This window comes from Carcharhinus amblyrhynchos, chromosome 2 (assembly GCF_965287045.1).
Source record: "Carcharhinus amblyrhynchos chromosome 2, sCarAmb.v2.hapA, whole genome shotgun sequence".
Lineage (NCBI taxonomy): Eukaryota > Metazoa > Chordata > Chondrichthyes > Carcharhiniformes > Carcharhinidae > Carcharhinus > Carcharhinus amblyrhynchos.
In genome coordinates, this window is record NC_137325.1 from 70,311,895 (window position 1) to 70,330,527 (window position 18,633).

The 18,633-nt window shown below is 41.0% G+C and overlaps 1 protein-coding gene across 1 annotated transcript in view; it reads left to right on the forward strand.

Annotated features, from left to right (window-relative positions):
* ankmy2a (ankyrin repeat and MYND domain containing 2a) overlaps positions 1-18,633 on the forward strand; it is a 53,120-nt gene that overhangs the window by 22,546 nt on the left and 11,941 nt on the right. Inside the window, exons 3-4 of the mRNA XM_080207320.1 lie at positions 8,700-8,838; positions 11,573-11,671. Of these exons, the coding sequence (XP_080063446.1) occupies positions 8,700-8,838; positions 11,573-11,671 (238 nt within the window). The remainder of the gene's footprint in view (positions 1-8,699; positions 8,839-11,572; positions 11,672-18,633) is intronic.

An 18,633-nucleotide genomic window follows, 5' to 3' on the forward strand; every position in this document is an offset into this window, starting at 1 on the left:
TGATACAAAGTTGGGTGGGAGGGTGAGCTGTGAGGAGGATGCTTCAACGTGATTTGGACAGGCAGAATGGATGAGCATCTACATGGCATATGTAATATAATGTGGATAAATGTGAGGTTATCTACTTTGATTGCAATAATAGGAAGCAAGATTATTACTTGAATAGGTGTAAATTGAGAGAGGTGGATACTCAGTGAGACCTTGGAGTTCCTGTGCATCAGTTGCTGAAAGTAAACATGCAAGTACAGCAGGTAATAAAGAAGGCAAATGATAAGCTGGCGTTGACAGCGAGAGGATTTGAGTGTGGGAAAGGGATGTTTTGCTGCAATTGTATAGGCCATTGGTGAGGCCACATCTGGAGTGTTGTGTGCAGTTTTGGTGTCCTTATCTGAAGAAGGATGTCTTTGCTATAGAGGGAGTTCGGCAAAGGTTTACCATTCCTGGGATGGCAGGTCTGTCATATGAGGAAAGACAAAGTCGATTAGGATTATATTCACTGGAGTTCAGAAGAGTGAGATGGGACCTCACAAAGTTATAAAATTCTAATAGGGTAGAAAGGGTGGATTCAGAAAAAATGTTCCCAATGATGGGGAGTCCGAACTTGGAATCACAGTTTGAAGATAAAGGGTACACCTTTTAGAACTGAGAGGAGGTGAAATTTCGTCACTCAGAGGATGATGAATGTGTGGAATTCACTACCACAGAATGTAGTTGAGGCCAAAACGTCTGATTTCAAGAAGAAATTAGACATTGCTCTTGGGGCGAAAGAGATCAAGGGATATGAAAGGAGGGGAGATCAGGATATTGAATTTGATGATCAGCCATGATAAAAATGAATGGCAGAGCAGGTTCAAAGGGCTGAATGGCCTACTGCTTCTAGTTTCTATACCTCTATGAACTACAACGTGCAACCATTTTCCTTTGTGCTAGGTATGACTCTAAGCAGCGGAGAGTTTGCCCCGTGATTCTCATTAACTCCAGTTTTGCTAGGGTACTTTGATGGCAGACACTATAAAACGCTGCCTTGACATCAGTCACTGTCATGTCACCCCTTTAGTTCAGCTGTTCATGGTTGCTCCATAAAGCAGGGAAGTGGAGTTAAGAATTATATCAGATCAGTCAAGATTGCATTGAATGGGGAGTAGGCGTGATGAGCCAAATGGCTTACTTTTCTTGTGTCTTATGGGCGTAATTAACCAGGTTACATTTGTCCTTTAGTTCACCTGTTTGCTGAACAGCCACAAATCTAGTAAATTGGGGAAAGGACATGTTTCCCCATCCACCAGGATCTCCAAATCTTATTTGACAGTTTGAAGTCACACAAGCGCTTTTGGACCCACATGCCCGTCTTTCAGAAATGTGACTTGAACCTTAATGACACTTGGATCCCTGGCATTGATCACACATAAAACTCCTGGACAACATTAAACAGTGTGGGTGCAAACCATGCAGGTATTTAATGCACAAATGGAAAAATTGTCCAATGTGCGAATATTTTCACCCAGAAGAGACCATGTAATACCTGTTGACTCCATATCTGACTGACAAATATAAAGGAGGCATCACAGTGAAACACTCCATTATTCATGATGCAATCAACTTGTTTAATCATCTGAACATAATGTTGTTGTTGTAAATCTACATAAGAACAAAAAATAGCAGCAGGAAGTAGACGATATGGCCTGTCAAGTCTACTCTGCTGATCAGTATGACGATCAATGACTTTCTGCATCAAATGCATATTTCTGTCCACTTCCTATCTCCTTTTGGTTCTCTGAGAGACAAAAAATCAGCCTTGAATATATTCAGTGACTGAGCCAACAAAACCCTGTGGAAAAGAGAATTCCAAAGACTTACAACACTTTAATGAAGAAATATTTCCTTGTCTCAGTCTTACCTTCTTTTAGATTCCCCAGACAGGAGCAACAGCTTCTCAGTATCCACCATCAACTATAAGATAACAAGAGAGCTTGTGACCCCTTTGAACTGATATTTTAGTTCTTTGTTGGAGGAGATAGCAAAAGCTGATGGGTGAGGATTAGAGAATAGCTAACATCGTTCCTCTGTTTAAGAAAGGCAGAAGAGACAATCTGGGAAATTATAGGCCTGCGAGCCTCACATTACTGGTAGAGAAATTATTGGAGAGGATTCTTAGGAACGAGATATACTCACATCTGGAAGAGAATAGGCTTATTAGCGATAGACAGCATGGTTTTATGAAAAAGAAGTCATGTCTCACAAACTTGATTGAGTTCTCTGAGGAAGTGACAAAAATACTGACTAGTTCAGGGCAGTGGATATTATACACATGGACTTTATGGTGGGCTGATATAGAAGGATCTGAGGTGAGCTCATAAAATGGATACAAAGTTGGCTTGAGCATAGAAAGTAGAGAGTAGCAGTAGAAGGGTACTTTTCTAACTGGAGACCTGTGACAAGCAGTGTTCCACAAGAATCAGTGCTGGGATATCTGTTTGTAATATATATAAATGATTTGGAGGAAAATGGAGGTGGTCTGATTAGTAAATGTGCAGATGTTACAAAAATCGAAGAGTAGTGGATTGTCAGAGATTACCACAGGATATAAATCAGCTGGAGATCTGGGCAGAAAGATGGCAGATGGAATTTAACCTGGACAAATATGAAGGGATGCAATTTGGAAGATCTACTGCAGAAGGAAAGTAGACAGTAAATGGGAGAGCCCTGAGGAATATTAGCATGTAGAGGGATCTAGACATGTAGAACCACAGTTCTCTGAAGGTAGCAACTCGGGTGGACAAGGTGGTCAAAAAGGCAAACGGCATGCTGACTTGCATTGTTTGGGGCATTGAGTATACGAATTGGAAAATCATGTTGCAGCTGTTTAAGACTTTGGTTAGGCCGCATTTGGAGTATTGTGTACAATTCTGGTCACTACATTATCAAAAGGATGTTGATGCACTAGAAATGATGCAGAAGAGATTTACTAGGATGTTGTCTGTTTAGGAAGATATGGACAATGAAGAAAGGTTGAACAAACTGAATTGTTTTCATTAGAGCGTTGGAGGATGAGGGGGGACCTGATAGAGGTTTACAAGATTATGAAATGCTAGGATAGAGTGGATAGTTGGAGTCTTTTTCCCAGGGTTGAAGTGTCAGTTTGTCAGGGGCATAGATTTTGATTTGATTTATTAGTCACATATATTAGTATACATGAAAAGTACAGTCGTAGCTACAGTATAGAGAAAGATCAACTTAGTGCAAAATAGGTCCATTCTAAAGCCTGATGGTAGCATGTTGAAAGTGAGAGGCGGAGGTTTAAAAGAGATGTATGCGGCTAGTTTTTCACACAGAGGGTGGTGAATGCCTGAAACATTGTGCCAGAGAAGAATGTGGAAGCAGATTCTATGACAACATTTAAGACATCTAGATAGATACATGAAAGGTAGGGAATAGGGGGATATGGACCATGTAGAGGCTAGAAAAATGTTAGATTAGAGAGGCATCTGTGTTGGCACAGACTTTATGGGTCTAAGGGCCTGTTCCTGTGCTGTACTGTTCTTTGAAGGCTATGTAGCGATGCGTAAATTAATCTCCGAACAAAAATAAAGGTGGTTTGTAGGATAGATGTCAGTAGATGAAGAATGTTTACTGCTGATGAAGTTGATGTTGTATAGCCAAAATTATTTTCTTTCTTATTCAGCATTTTCTTCAGTTAACAGAATTCTGACCCAGTTTTACCAAGCAGTACTTCTGATCTTATTCGAAAGTTTTCTGCATTCCATTGCAAATGTGTCAATTACCTTCAAAAACATCATATCCAAATCACTAATGACATTGGTCTAAGGTTTTGTGAAGTAGCCTAGTTCTGGCAATGAATAAGGTGTGGCCTTTCCTGAATCTAAATAGTGGATTCTGATTTTTGAGGAAGTACGTGAAACCATACTTGCTGTACAAAATATTTTTAACATAAGTGAGTTTCTGAAGCTCATGCTTTATAAAGCAACCTCCTCACCCACAAACTTAAGCTTTGACTCTCTCCAATACTGACATACCATGATTGGGTGTGTGCTATCTACTGGATGCACTTCAGCAAGCTGCTAAAGCTTTTTCAACACCTGAACCCATGTCTGCTGCCACCTAGAAGGACAAAAGACAGCTGCTGCCTAAGAACACCAATACCTGTGAGTCTAAAACCATCCTGACTTGGTCATGCATGGCTGTTCCTACATTGTTATTAGATCAAATCCTGGAGTTCCCAGCCAACAGCATTGTGAGAATGCCATCAGCAATGGTTCAAGGCAACATCATATCACCACTTTCTTGGCCAATTAAGCATGGATAATAAAGGTAACTGTGCCCATAGCCTGAAGAAGAATTTAAGCAGAAAACACTGCTGCTGGAATAAATGTTTTCTGTCTGTAGTACTTTCAAAATAGTTTGTGCAAATAACCACATTTGTCTGGCTTTTGTACCCTCTATTTGTCAGATCCAGATAAATAATCTGAAGGAACATAATAGGCTTTTTTTTTGGAAATAGAACCAAATGTTTCTGACATTTGACAGTTTGGTTTTAAGTGATCATTTCAGTAGAGTGTTCTATATTGAGCATGTAACCTGAATACAATGCAAGAGCATCTGGTGTGATACTCTTTTTTCTAAGGGTCACGCAGTAGAATTTCAGTGGCTGCGACTTTAATATAATCATCACCATTTCACTATTCATATAGTCCTTGCAGAAAAGTTTATGTTCTCATTAAAATTTTATAGAACATCTCCTTTCTTGCATGAAACTGTGTCTATCACGAAAGGCCTCTTTTATTTCAGTTCAGTTTCTTCTCCCAAATTGCTGTTTTTTTTCTTGTTCAGGGTTTCTTCCCATACATTTAAGCACCTTGGCTGTTTAAATATCCTTCTTTTTTTGAAATTGCATCTCCCTTTGCTACGATTCGAAACTTATTAAGCATGGCCTGTTTGCAGTTCCTTGATATTGTGACATGTGGTTTTCAGTGCTACAATCCCACTGAGCCCAGTGGATCTTTAATTGGATGTTGTTAAAACATGTTGTCTACTACTGGTTCAGTAACTGCAAACACACCTGTCTTACGCCTGCTGAGATCCAAGGATATAATCCAAATATTTTCTGTTTTCACTGGTTTCCTGTGTTAGAGCAATCCCAATTTCCCAAGACCAATTTAATTGATGGCTACGCACATTCTGATGTCAGGGTGAACCAGTTGATGACGTCTCGAAAGGATGAAGCTGCAAGCAGATTAATTTAGCAGCATAGTCCTTTTACAGGCTGCAGTAGTGTGAGAAACGAGTTCAGAAAGAAAGCCAAAATGATCAGTCTACATTTAGCATTGCAAGGGGATTAGTAATTTTAGTGTTTTGCCTCACTTGGTTTTCTTGAATATTACACTATGATAGTGAGATTTCCTCTTCCCTCATCCCCAGTCAATGAAGGGGTAAGCTTATTCAGGATGATGATATGTATAGTTAAGGGTTTTTCAGTGAGTAGAGAAATGTATCATTTAACGCAATGTTTGAACATGTACAATGTGATACAAATAAAAACAACTTGTAAATCGATTACTCTCATAGACTCTGCTGCATTTAAATTTCCTTTATTCATTTGTGAGAGGTGGTGCCTGTGGTTAGGCCAACATTTATTGCTCATCCTTCATTCCATTCAAAGATGCTGACAAGCTGCTGTTTTGAACCATTGTACTTCATGAGGTGTGGATTTGCTTATTGCTGTTCAGAAGGGTGTTTCAGGGTTTTGACCCAGCAACAGTGAAAGAAGCAATATAGTTCCCAGTCAGGATGGGGGACTTGGGGGTGATGGTGTTCCCATGTGACTATAGTCCTTGGCACATACTGCTGTCACTGCATCAGTGATGGAGGGAATGACTGTTCATGCTGATGGGTGGGGCAGGCAGCTTTTTCCTGGATGTGTTGAGCTTCTTGAGTGCCGTTGGAGCTACACTCATCCAGGCAAGTGGAGAGTATCCCATCACATTCATGACTTGTACCTTGTGGAGAGGCTTTGGGGAATTGGGAGTCGTTTGCCTGGCACAAAATTTTCATCCTCTGACCCACTCTTGTAGTCACTTTATCATTCCTATGCTAAACCGTAAACACAGGCTCCCGCAACAGGACACAATCAAGTTGATAAGTGTACGCTAGTTTAGTACATTTCAAGATTAATTGCTATTCAGTTTCTTAAGGCTGGAGATCAGAAAACAGCTTATGTTTGTTCCTTTAACAAATGAAAACATTTGTGAATGCAGTCCACTGCAATGTCCCTTTGGTTCAAAATTACTTCGTTGATTTCTTTATTCTCGCTTTTTGAAGTGTAACAGAAATTAGCCTTAGACAGGGCTTGCCATCAACACTGTGATGGGTATCTGAAGTGTGACGGACAGGACATTCACATTATTAATATTTCAGTAAATCTCCGTGTGTGTGTGTGTGTGTGCGCGTGTGTTTGTACTTGTGGCAGGAAGAAACAAGAACAGGGCAGCTCATGAAAAGCAGCCAGGTGGAAATGGAACATGAGGAGAGTTCAAAACATGACGTCAGAAATAAAAAGTGACTTTGGTACTGGGAAGGAATTAATTGGTGAATAATTCTACTTTCTCTTTCCAGTCACCAGTTCAATAAAGTTAAAGCTCGACAGGGGCAGCAACAGGACCATAAAATTTCCCTCGTTATGTCTGTCTTGACGGAGGATGGAACAAAAATCTCCCAGAACCACTAGAGAATGGGGAACTGATGTAGTAGAAGCAAAAACGAAATTGATGATGACTGAATGTTAGTAAATTCCTTTACCTGATGATTTGCATCCCAGTGTAGTGAAAGAGTCAGTTGTTCAGATTGTGTGCATTGGAAAGTAGCAAACGTCACTCCATTATTTAGTAAAGGAGGGGAAGAGCAAGCCGGAAAATAAAGACTAGTTAGCCTGACATCAGTAGTCAGGAAAATGCTAGAATCTATTATAAAGGATGTGATACCTGAACATTTAGAAAAATGATGGTAAGATTGGGTGGGGGCAGCGGGAATTTATGACAGAAATCATGTTTGACAAGCTTGTTGGTGTTGTTTTTTAGGAAGTAATGAATAAATAGATTAAGGAGAACTAGTGGATTTGATGTATTTGGATTTTCAGAATGCTTTCGGTTGGGTCCCACACAAAAGGTTAGTAAAGAAAATTATGTTCAACAGATTGGAGGTAATACACTGGCGTGGATTGAGAACTAGTTAGTAGACAGAAAACAGAAGGAATAAATTGGTCATTTTCAGGTTGGCGGGCTGATGTGGATGTGCCAGCGTTGGATTGGGGTAAACACAGTAAAAAGTCTGACAACAACAGGTTTTAGTCCAACTGATTTATTTGATAGTAAACTCACAAGCTTTCGAGGGGACTCCCTCTTTGTTAGGTGAATGGAGAGTTCTGGCCTCGGACAGAGCGTATAAAGCACAGACAGTTTAGAGATTACTGATTAGAATGCGAATCTTTACACCTAACCTGCTGTTCAAGTCCTAAAGTGGCCAACAATGTGTGTGGAAGGAGCACTGATCACAGGTTAAAGAGATGTGTATTGTCTCCAGACAGCACAGTGAGTGAGGTTTTGCAAATCCAGGCAAGCCATGGGAGACAATACACATCTCTTTAACCTGTGATCAGTGCTCCTTCCACATACATTGTCGGCCACTTTAGGACTTGAACAGCAGGTTAGGTGTAAAGATTCGCATTCTAATCAGTAACCTCTAAACTGTCTGTGCTTTACATGCTCTGTCCGAGGCCAGAACTCTCCATTCACCTGACGAAGAGGGAGTCCCCTTGAAAGCTTGTGAGTTTACTATTAAATAAATCGGTTGGACTAAAACCTGGTGTTGTCAGACTTTTTACTGGGCTGAGACTAGGCAGGTACCACAAGGAACAAGTGATTTGGATGTGGGGACCAAATATAATATTTCTGAGGTTGTGGATGACATAAAACTAGATGTGAATGAGAGTTGTGAGGAGGATACAAAAAAGCTTCATGGGATAGGCTTAAGTGAGAGGGCAATAATGTGGTAGATGGAGTATAACATTAAAAAATTTGAAGTTATCTACTTTGGTAGACGAAACTGGAATGCAAAATTTCTAAAATGTGATCTCAACACTATAGATTATCACTAACAATTATCAGCAACACTAACAATTATCAGCTATCGTGCGTAGAGAAAAATGTATTAATACTTTCCAAGGTTCGGGGAGGAGGCCATGGTGAATAGATTCTTAACAACAATTGAAGGTGAAGGGACTGAAGGTGCAACTGAACAAGATTTTAAAGATGCTTTTAGACATGAGAAATAGCAAAAATTGTTTTGGAAGAGGATTCTAGTGGGATGTAGACAGTGACAGAAAATTGGTCTCCAGCCTTGGAGTAGTGTGTGTCAGAATTTCGAAATAATCTTGATTTGTGGGAATGAAAGATTGAAAGCTGGGATTTATGACTGGAGAAGGTTTCTTAAGGACAAGGATGTCAATATTAATTTAGTTAGACACATATAAAGGCCGTATGGGTCTTTTTATCAGAGCTTCCTGATACAGTCGTGCTGATTAACTACTGTTTTTTTTGAAGGATAACAGTGGAAGACCAATGAGAACATTTTAAAGAAATAAAATTAGTGAATTGCGTTTTATTTCCAACGGTTTGTGTTTTTTTCAGCATGGAATGACTCCTTTGATGCATGCTGCATATAAAGGCAAAGCTGAGATGTGCAAGCTGCTCCTGCAACATGGCGCCGATGTGAATTGCAATGAACATGAGCATGGTTATACAGCTCTTATGTTTGCTGGACTCTCGGGTAAGGTATTCACGGTGTTACATTGAAAGGACCACTGGTAAATGGGTTGAGTTCTTAATTTACAATAATTGATAAGTTATGTAAGTGAGGTACACTATATACATAACATACATAAAATATATACATACTAGACTTACTTTATACTAGTTTTATAGTATAAATATTGGATGGGAATGTTCTCTCTCCTCTGCATTGCATAAATTAAAATTAAATAGGCCTGGAATCAGCAAAAGGGAACTTCCATTGATGTGAACAATCAGTGTTGATTTTTATGACAATTGATGAGCCACTTGAGGTTTTCTTCTCAACCTGAGAAGCAGAGAAGACAGAATGTGGGACTAGGTTTTTGAGCCAAACAGATCTTCTAATCACCCTAATCTATTCCACATTGTTGTGAAGATGGGCAATGCTGTGTGGCTGTTGCCTCTGGCTGTGTGGTGGTTTGAGAATAAACTGGCTACTCTGGCTGTTGTTTTTGGTCCTTGCTGTTTATTCACCAATTATGAAATATCTCTGAGAAAGCCTCTGTGTGGAAGTGTGTCACTACACATGTATCTGTTCTTGTTTACTCTCTGAAACATTGATTTCATCCAGTTCACCTTTTTTGAATTACCCAAGCTGTCTTTATCCTTTTATATACCTCAATTCATCTTTTGCCTGAAGATGTACTTGTTTGTGGTGTGGACAAAATCTGATTTACACTATAGAAGATTGTGTTATCATACAAAACTAAGGAATGGCATTTAACATGTCATCTCTTTTTCTGTATTCTTCACCAAGCTTTGCAATCCATAATTTCCTAATATTGACAAACTGTTCTGTTACTACATTGGATTGTGATACTTTTGTGAGCCATATGCATTTGTTCTTTAGTAAAACAAGGCAAAGCAATCTGACAATCTGAGTTAATTTCATAAAATTGTGAAATGGAGCAGTGGAGTTGCATGTTGAAACATATGCAAGATCTTGCAGAGTTGGAAGAATTGTTATCTATTCATTTTCCACTCTTTGAAATAATTGTCAAATGAAAGGAAAATCTAACCAAAATATGATGACGAAATGGTGTACTTCCTGCCATCTAGCCAAAGAAAGCAATGCCTGAAAATAGATCACTGACACGTTCTTTAGTAATAGGACCAGGAGGAGACCTCTTCTACCATTCAGTCAGATCATGGTTGATTCATTGATTGCCATTTTCAATTTCAATCGCTTCGTACCCTCAATATTTTGGGGGAAGTATATTCATGATTTTACTGTTCAATCGCTGAGCTTTAATTTTAAGGTTACATCCTTTGTTTCTCAGCATCAACCTTATCAATTCCCATTAACATATTAAATACATTAATTAGCTCACCTCTCAGCCTTCTAATCTTGAAGAAGTATGAGGCAGATTTATGTGACCTATTCATTTAAACGGCAGTTTATTTGGGTGAATCTGCAATGTACTTCTCCAGGTCCAATCTACCCTTCCTGAGACTTGACGTCCAGTACTAAACGCAGTACTCTAGATGGGGTCTGGTCAAGGCTATCTACAGCTTCAGCATCACTTTTGCAATCCAAACCCCTGGAAATAAAAACTAATTTTCCAATAGCCTTTTGATCAATTTTTATACCTGTGAACTAGCCTTTTGTGAAGAGTGCACAGAAACCCAAATCTTTTTGCTTCTGTCGAAAGTTCATTTAGATCCAAAATGTTAATTCTGTTTCTCTCCATAGATGCTGCCAGACCTGTTGAGTTTATCCAGCATTTTGTTTTATTTCAGATTTCCAGCATTTGCAGTATTTTACTGTCGCTTTGCTTCTCCACGGTTCTTACTTTTTCATCATGAGCACAGTATTGTAATATTTTTCTGTCTTGAATCCAAAGTGAATGCGCTACACTGTCCTACATTAAATTCCGTCTATCACTGTTTTACCATACAATTTGTCTATATCTCTTTGTAAATTCCAGTCCCTTTATGTATCACATGTTGATCTTTCTAATTTAGTCACATATGCCAACTTGAATGTACATTTTATTAAAGTTATTGATATACTAGCAGAGACCCATGGATATTTCCAGTACACTTAGTATCTTCATGACAACAGTACTTATTTAAATTCATCCCTTCCATGTCATCCCCATCCATATATGGTTAAAAGCTGATGCTCCAGTAAAGATCTGTGATGTTCAATTCTCATTACATCCTGGCATTTTTATCTCAATTCTCTGACCCAAGTCCCAACCAATTACCACATTCTGTCTCCAAGGTTACCATCAAATCTGTGTGCTTAAACATTTTGTATAAGGATAGTACCATATAAAAGTAATAAAGTGTTTATTAATTCAAGGGACGTAGGTGTCACTGGCAAGGCCAGCATTTATTATCCATCCCTAATTGCCCTTTCGAAGATGGTAGTAGGTGCCTTCTTGAACCACTGCATTCCATGTAGTGTAGGTACACTCACAGTGCTGTTAGTGAGGAGTTCCAGGATTTTGACCCAGCGACAGTGAAGCAACAATGATACATTTTCAATTTAGGCTGGTGAGTGACTTGGGAGCTTGTAGGTGGTGGTGTTCCCATGTTTCTGCTGCCCTTGTCCTTCCAGATGACAGCAGTCATTATTTGGAAGGTTTTGTTTAATTGGGACCTATTAAGGCCTTCATGAAATATTAACTGATCCTTGTGTTAGAAAAGCTACGTTCTATTTAGTTTAAAAGTGCTTCAATGTGGGCCATTTTATTTTACTGTAGGTAATAAGGAGATAACAAGGATGATATTGGAAGCTGGAGCTGAAACAGATGTTGTAAACTCTGTTGGGCGAACTGCAGCACAAATGGCTGCCTTTGTCGGTAAGTTATTGGAAAGTAAAAGAACATTGTTTTATATGTGCAGCATTTTCCTGTCAAGCTTTAACCTACCAAGATTTTAAAACATGCTGTTACGGTTACTTGCATCAATTATGGAAATGGATACCTAACTGATGTTACAAGAGGAGAAATAACCTAGAAACACTTAATTTCCTTCTCTTACTTTCTGCTATCAGTGTTTTTCTTTGGAAAGTTAGATTTGTGTTTCTAAGTTTTACACATGTGGTCAATTTAAAGAACCAGCAGCAGACTTTGGGTCTAAATAAATCATAGAAATCATAGAAACCCTACAGTACAGAAAGAGGCCATTCGGCCCATCGAGTCTGTTCCGACCACAATCCCACCCAGGCCCTACCCCCATATCCCTCCATATTTACCCACTAATCCCTCTAACCTACACATCTCAAGACACTAAGGGGCAATTTTAGCATAGCCAATCAACCTAACCGCACATCTTTGGACTGTGGGCAGAAACCAGAGCACCCAGAGAAACCCATGCAGACACGAGGAGAATGTGCAACTCCACACAGTGACCCAAGCTGGGAATTGAACCCAGATCCCCGGAGCTGTGAAGCAGCAGTGCTAACCACTGTAATAGTGTGCCGCCCCACTGTACGCTATATTAACTATTCTTTCAACATGCCCTTCCGTCTTCAATGACCTGTCTATATTTACACTGAGGTCTATCTGTTCCTGGACCTCCATTGGAGTTTCTCACTTTATTTTATCTGTCTCAATGTTCTTCCTGCCAAAGTGCATTATAAGAACATAAGAACTAGGAGCAGGAGTCGGCCATCTGGCCCCTCAAGCCTGCTACACCATTCAATAAGATCATGGCTGATCTTTTTGTGGACTCAGCTCCACTTACCCACCTGCTCACCATAACCCTTAATTCCTGCACTGTTCAAAAATCTATCTATCCTTGCCTTAAAAACATACAATGAGGGAGCCTCAACTGCTTCACTGGGCAGGGAATTCCACAGATTCACAACCCTTTGTGTGAAGAAGTTCCTCCTCAACTCAGTCCTAAATCTGCTTCCCCTTATTTTGAGGCTATGTCCCCTAGTTCTAGTTTCATCTGCCAGTGGAAACAACTTCCCTGCTTCTATCTTCTCTATTCCCTTCATAATCTTATGTGTTTCTATAAGATCTCCCCTCATTCTTTTGAATTCCAATGAGTATAGCCCCAGTCTACTCAGTCTCTCCTCATAAGCCAACCCTCTCAACTCCAGAATCAACCTAGTGAATCTCCTCTGTACCCCCTCCAGTGCCAGTATATCCTTTCTCAAGTAAGGAGACCAAAACTGTACACAGTACTCCAGGTATGGCCTCACCAGCACCTTATACAGCTGCAACATAACCTCGCTGTTTTTAAACTCCATCCCTCTGGCAATAGAACATAGAACATTACAAAACCAATCTAAAGCCCATCTAATCTACACTATTCCAATATAAGAACATAAGAAATAGGAGCAGGAGTAGGCCATCTGGCCCTTCGAGCCTGCCCCGCCATTCAATAAGATCATGGCTGATCTGTCGTGGCTCAGTTCCACTTTCCCGCCCTCTCCCCATAACCCTTAATCCCCTCTCCTATCAAAAACCCATCAACCATCATCCATATCATCCATATGTTTATCCAATGACAATTTAAATGCCCTTAATGTTGGTGAGTCCACAACTGCTGCAGGCAGGGCATTCCACGCCCTTACTACTCTCTGAGTAAAGAACCTACCTCTGACATCTGTCCAATATCTATCACCCCTCAATTTAAAGCTATGTCCGCTCATGCTAGCCATCTCCATCCGAGGAAAAAGGCTCTCACTGTCCACCCTATCTAATCCTCTGATCATCTTGTATGCCTCAATTAGGTCACCTCTTAACCTTCTTCTCTCCAATGAAAATAACCTCAAGTCCCTCAGCCTTTCCTCATAAGACCTTCCCACCATACCAGGCAACATCCTGGTAAATCTCCTCTGCACCCTTTTCAATGCTTCCACATCCTTCCTATAATGCGGCGACCAGAACTGTACGCAATTCTCCAAGTGCAGTCGCACCAGAGTTTTGCACAGCTGCAACATGACCTCATGGCTCTGAAACTCAATCTCTCTACCAATAAAAGCTAACTCACTGTACGCCTTCTTAACAACCCTATCAAACTGGGTGCCACCTTTCAGGGATCTATACACATGGACACCGAGATCTCTCTGCTCAACCACACTACCAGGTATCTTACCATCAGCCCAGTACTCTGTATTCCTGTTACTCCTTCCAAAGTGAATCACCTCACACTTTTCCGCATTAAACTCCATTTGCCACCTCTCAGCCCAGTTCTACAGCTTATCTATGTCCCTCTGTAACCTGCAACATCCTTCCGCACTGTCCACAACTCCACCGACTTTAGCGTCATCCACAAATTTACTAACCCATCCTTCTACACCCTCATCCAGGTCATTTATAAAAATGACAAACAGCAGTGGCCCCAAAACAGATCCTTGTGGTACACCACTAGTAACTGAACTCCAGGATGAACATTTCCCATCAAACACCACCCTCTGTCTTCTTGCCGCTAGCCAATTCCTGATCCAAACCACTAAATCATCCTCAATCCCATGCCTCTGTATTTTCTGCAATAGTTTACCGTGGGGAACCTTATCAAACACTTTACTGAAATCCATATACACCACATCAACTGCTTTACCCTCATCCACCTCTTTGGTCACCTTCTCAAAGAACTCAATAAGGTTTGTGAGGCACGACCTACCCTTCACAAAGCCGTGTTGACTATCCCTAATCAAATTATTCCTTTCTAGATGATTATAAATCCTATCTCTTATAATCCTTTCCAAAACATTGCCCACAACAGAAGTAAGACTCACTGGTCTATAATAACCAGGGTTGTATCTATTCCCCTCCTTGAACAAGGGGACAACATTTGCTATCCTCCAGTCTTCTGGCACTATTCCTGTAGACAATGACGACGTAAGGATCAAAGCTCTGCAATCTCCTTGTAGCTTCCCAGAGAGTCCTAGGATAAATCCCATCCAGCCCAGGGGCCTTACCTATTTTCACACTTCCCAGAATTGCTAACACCTCCTCCTTATGAACCTCAACCTCGTCTAGTCTAATAGCCTGTATCTCGGTATTCTCCTCAACAACATTGTCTTTTTCCTGTATGAATACTGATGAAAAATGTTGATTTAGTGCCTCCCCTATCTCTTCGGACTCCACACACAACTTCCCTCTACTGTCCTTGACTGGCACTAATCTTACCCTAGTCATTCTTTTATTCCTGACATACCTATAGAAAGCTTTAGGGTTTTCCTTGATCCTACCTGCCAAAGACTTCTCATGTCTCCTCCTGGCTCTTCTTAGCTCTCTCTTTAGGTCCTTCCTGGCTAACTTGTAACTCTCAAGCACCCTAACCAAGCCTTCATGTCTCATCTTTACATAAGTCTCCTTCTTCCTCTTCACAAAAGATTCAACTTCTTTAGTAAACCATGGTTCCCTCACTCGATCACTTCCCCCTGCCTGACAGGTACATACTTATCAAGGACACACAGTAGTTGTTCCTTGAGCAACTCCACATTTCAATTGTGCCCAGAAGGAGCCCCAATTATCCCAGTATCTGAATCCCTCTCTCCTGCACCATCCCTGTAGCCACGTGTTCAACTGCTTTCTCTCCCTATTCCTCTCCTCGCTATCCCGTGGCACAGTTAACAAACCAGAGATAACAACTCTTGTTTGTTCAAGCTCTAAGCTTCCACCCTAACTCCCTGAATTTCTGCCTTACATCCCCATCCCTTTTCCTACCTATGTCTTTGGTGCCTATGTGAACCTCAACTTGGGGCTGGTCCCCCTCCCCCTTAAGAATCCCGAAAACATGATCCGAGACATCATGGACCATGGCACTTGGGAGGCAACACACCAACCGCGAGTCTCTCTCGTACCCCATGGTTTACCCCTGATGAGCTCCACTCCCCCCCTCCCCAACAGTATCCAAAACAGTATAATTGTTATACAGAGGAACAGCCACAGAGGATCAGTGCTCTGACTGCTTCTTACCCCTTTCTAACAGTCACCCAAGTATCTTCATTTCTAGGAGTAACTACCTCCCTGTAGCTTTTATCTATAACGGTCTCTGCCCCTCGAATGATCCTGGGTTCACCCAGTTCCAGCTCCAGTTCCCTAACACAGACTTCAAGGAGCTGGAATTGGGTACACTTCCTGCAGGTGTACTCCGCTGGGACACTAATAGTGTCCCTCACCTCAAACATCCCACAGGAGGAACATTGCACTGCCATCCCTGCGAACTTCCCTTACTGAGAGACGAAAGAGAAAAGAAAGAGAGAAAAGAAAGTTTACCTGCATTCACCCTGAGTCTTTTCTTAGGTTAGAGGAGGGGGGAGGGTGGGAGATCCTCCATGTGTAGAGTCTCCTGTTTCTTCCCCAGTCAAACTTTTTGAGCAAAAAACCTTCCCAGGCCTCTCCGCGACCTACTTCCAGTTTCCCGATTCATGCTACTCTGAGAAAAATGCTCCGAAAAAGTTCAAAATTAAGCACTCTTACCTTCCAGCAGTGAGGGACAAAATTCCATTTGCCTTCTTAATTACCTGCTACACCTGCAAATCAACTCCCTTAGATTCCTGCACAAGGACACCCAGGTCCCTCTGCATAGCAGCATGCTGCAATTTTTACCATTTAAGTAATAGTCCATTTTGCTGTTATTCCTACCAAAATGGATGACCTCACATTTACCAACATTGTACTCCATCTGCCAGACCCTGGCCCACTCATTTAGACTATCTATATCCCTTTGCAGACTTTCAGCGTCCTCTGCACACTTTGCTGTTTCACCAATCTTAGTGTCATCTGTGAATTTTGACACACTACACTTGGTCCCCAACTCCAAATCATCTATGTAAATTGTAAACAATTGCGGTCCCAACACTGATCCCTGAGACACACCACCAGTCACTGATTGCCAACCAGAAAAACATCCATTTACCCCCACTCTTTGCTTTCTGTTAGTTAACCAATCCTCTATCCATGCTAATACATTACCTGTAACACCCTGCACCTTTATCTTATGCAGCAGCCTTTGGTGCGGCACTTTGTCAAATGCCTTCTGGAAATCCAGATACACCACATTCACAGGTAAATAAAGAGGATTAATTATTCACATTTACAGTCAAAAATCTAAAGACTTTTTCAATCACACACCACAGCCAAGAAAGATACAATTAAAGAAGATAATGAACTTCTACAAGTGTTAAACCAGTCCATGTGATTGTTGTTTAATAATCTAACTAATTGATACACAATGGGACATAGCTAATTGTCCTTCACACTTCTTCCAGGTCCCTTCAAATCTCCTTTTTTGTGAAGCATTGTGACACAGTGATTAGCACTGGTGCCTCATAGAGTTTCAATTCTAGCCTCTGTGTAGAGTTTGCATATTCTCCCTGCTTTTGCATTGTTTCCTCTAGGTGCTCAGGTTTCCTCCCACACTGCAAAGATGTGCAGGTTAGGTTAGATTAATTGGCTGTGCTGAATTGCTTCTTAGTGTTAGCAGACTATGGGGTTAGGGCCTGGGTGGGATTGTTGTTGGTGCAGGCTCGATGGGCTGAATAGCCACCTTCTGCACTGTAGATATTCTATAATTCGAGATGAGAAGCCTAGGGCTGGAATTTTACAGCCACCAGGGGGTGGCTTTCTAGACGTTGCTCACCTTTGACCACCAACAGGATCTTCCAGTCCTGCCGAAGTCAGTGGCCATTTGCGCTGCTCACCAGTTGCACTGCTGGGGAATTCGCTGGCAGGGTGGGCTGGAAAATCCTGCCTTAGACATCTGTTGACTTTAAGCTTTAGGTAAATCACAGACAAAGCATATGTAAATCTCACAGTCTTGGTACATCCATTACGGGGGAGGCCCCCAAACCAGGGTGACTCGATTAAAACTTTTTGGAAGCTTGAAGTAGTCCATGTTAAATAAAGGTCATATGACTCTTGGTAACTATCTTAGCCAACTTGTAAGTGTCCTTCTTAAAATATAAAAGACAGTTCCAGAAGTGGTCAGAAGAACACAGTCCCTGTTTAAAGTTACGAATAAGACATGCCTCCAGTAGGTATGATACTGTAAGTAGTTTAACAGCTGTGTGGATGTTTTCTTCTAGATGTGGAATCTTATCAATGATCCTGAATTCTGAAACTAAGGCCTTATGACTCTCGTAGATGTTGTTAAATATAATGAAGTATGGGAAGTCCCCACCTTCATACTCCATGTACTAAGTCAGTGTGTTTTGAAAAATTGTTTACAGGATGTGGGCATCGCATGTGGGTTTTATTGCCCATCCCTAATTGCCCTTGAGAAAGTGGTTTGACCTGCCTTCTTGAACTGCTACAGTCCCTGTGGTGCTAACACCTTGAGTGCTATTAGGGAAGGATTTTGACCCAATGACACTGAAGGAACTGTGATATATTTCCATGTGAGGATGGTGAGTGGTTTGGACGGAAACTTGCAGATTGTGTTCCCATGTGTCCGCTGCCCTCATCCTTCTAGATGGTAGCTAGAAGTATGTCTGAGAAGCCCTCGTGAGTTCCTGCAGTGCCATTTGTAGATGGTATATACTCCTGCCACAGTTCCTCCGTGGGGGAAGGAATGAATGTTTACAGCCACCAGTTGTTTTGTCCTGGAAGATAGCAAGTTTCTTGTTTGAACAAAACCAATTAGTTTGAGAGTCCCACTGAGATTTTCACAAGGAAGCCTTTAAGATGAATTAATAATCAAAGCACTTTGATTTTGGTACCTTTGGTTCTCCCCCTTTTTATTAGAAATGGAAGTGAGTTGCCATTGCAACACCACAGGATGCAGGCTACTGTAAAACCCAATTCCTATGCATACCTATTTTCTTGGTGATATTGTCAATTGGTAAATGAAAATCTTA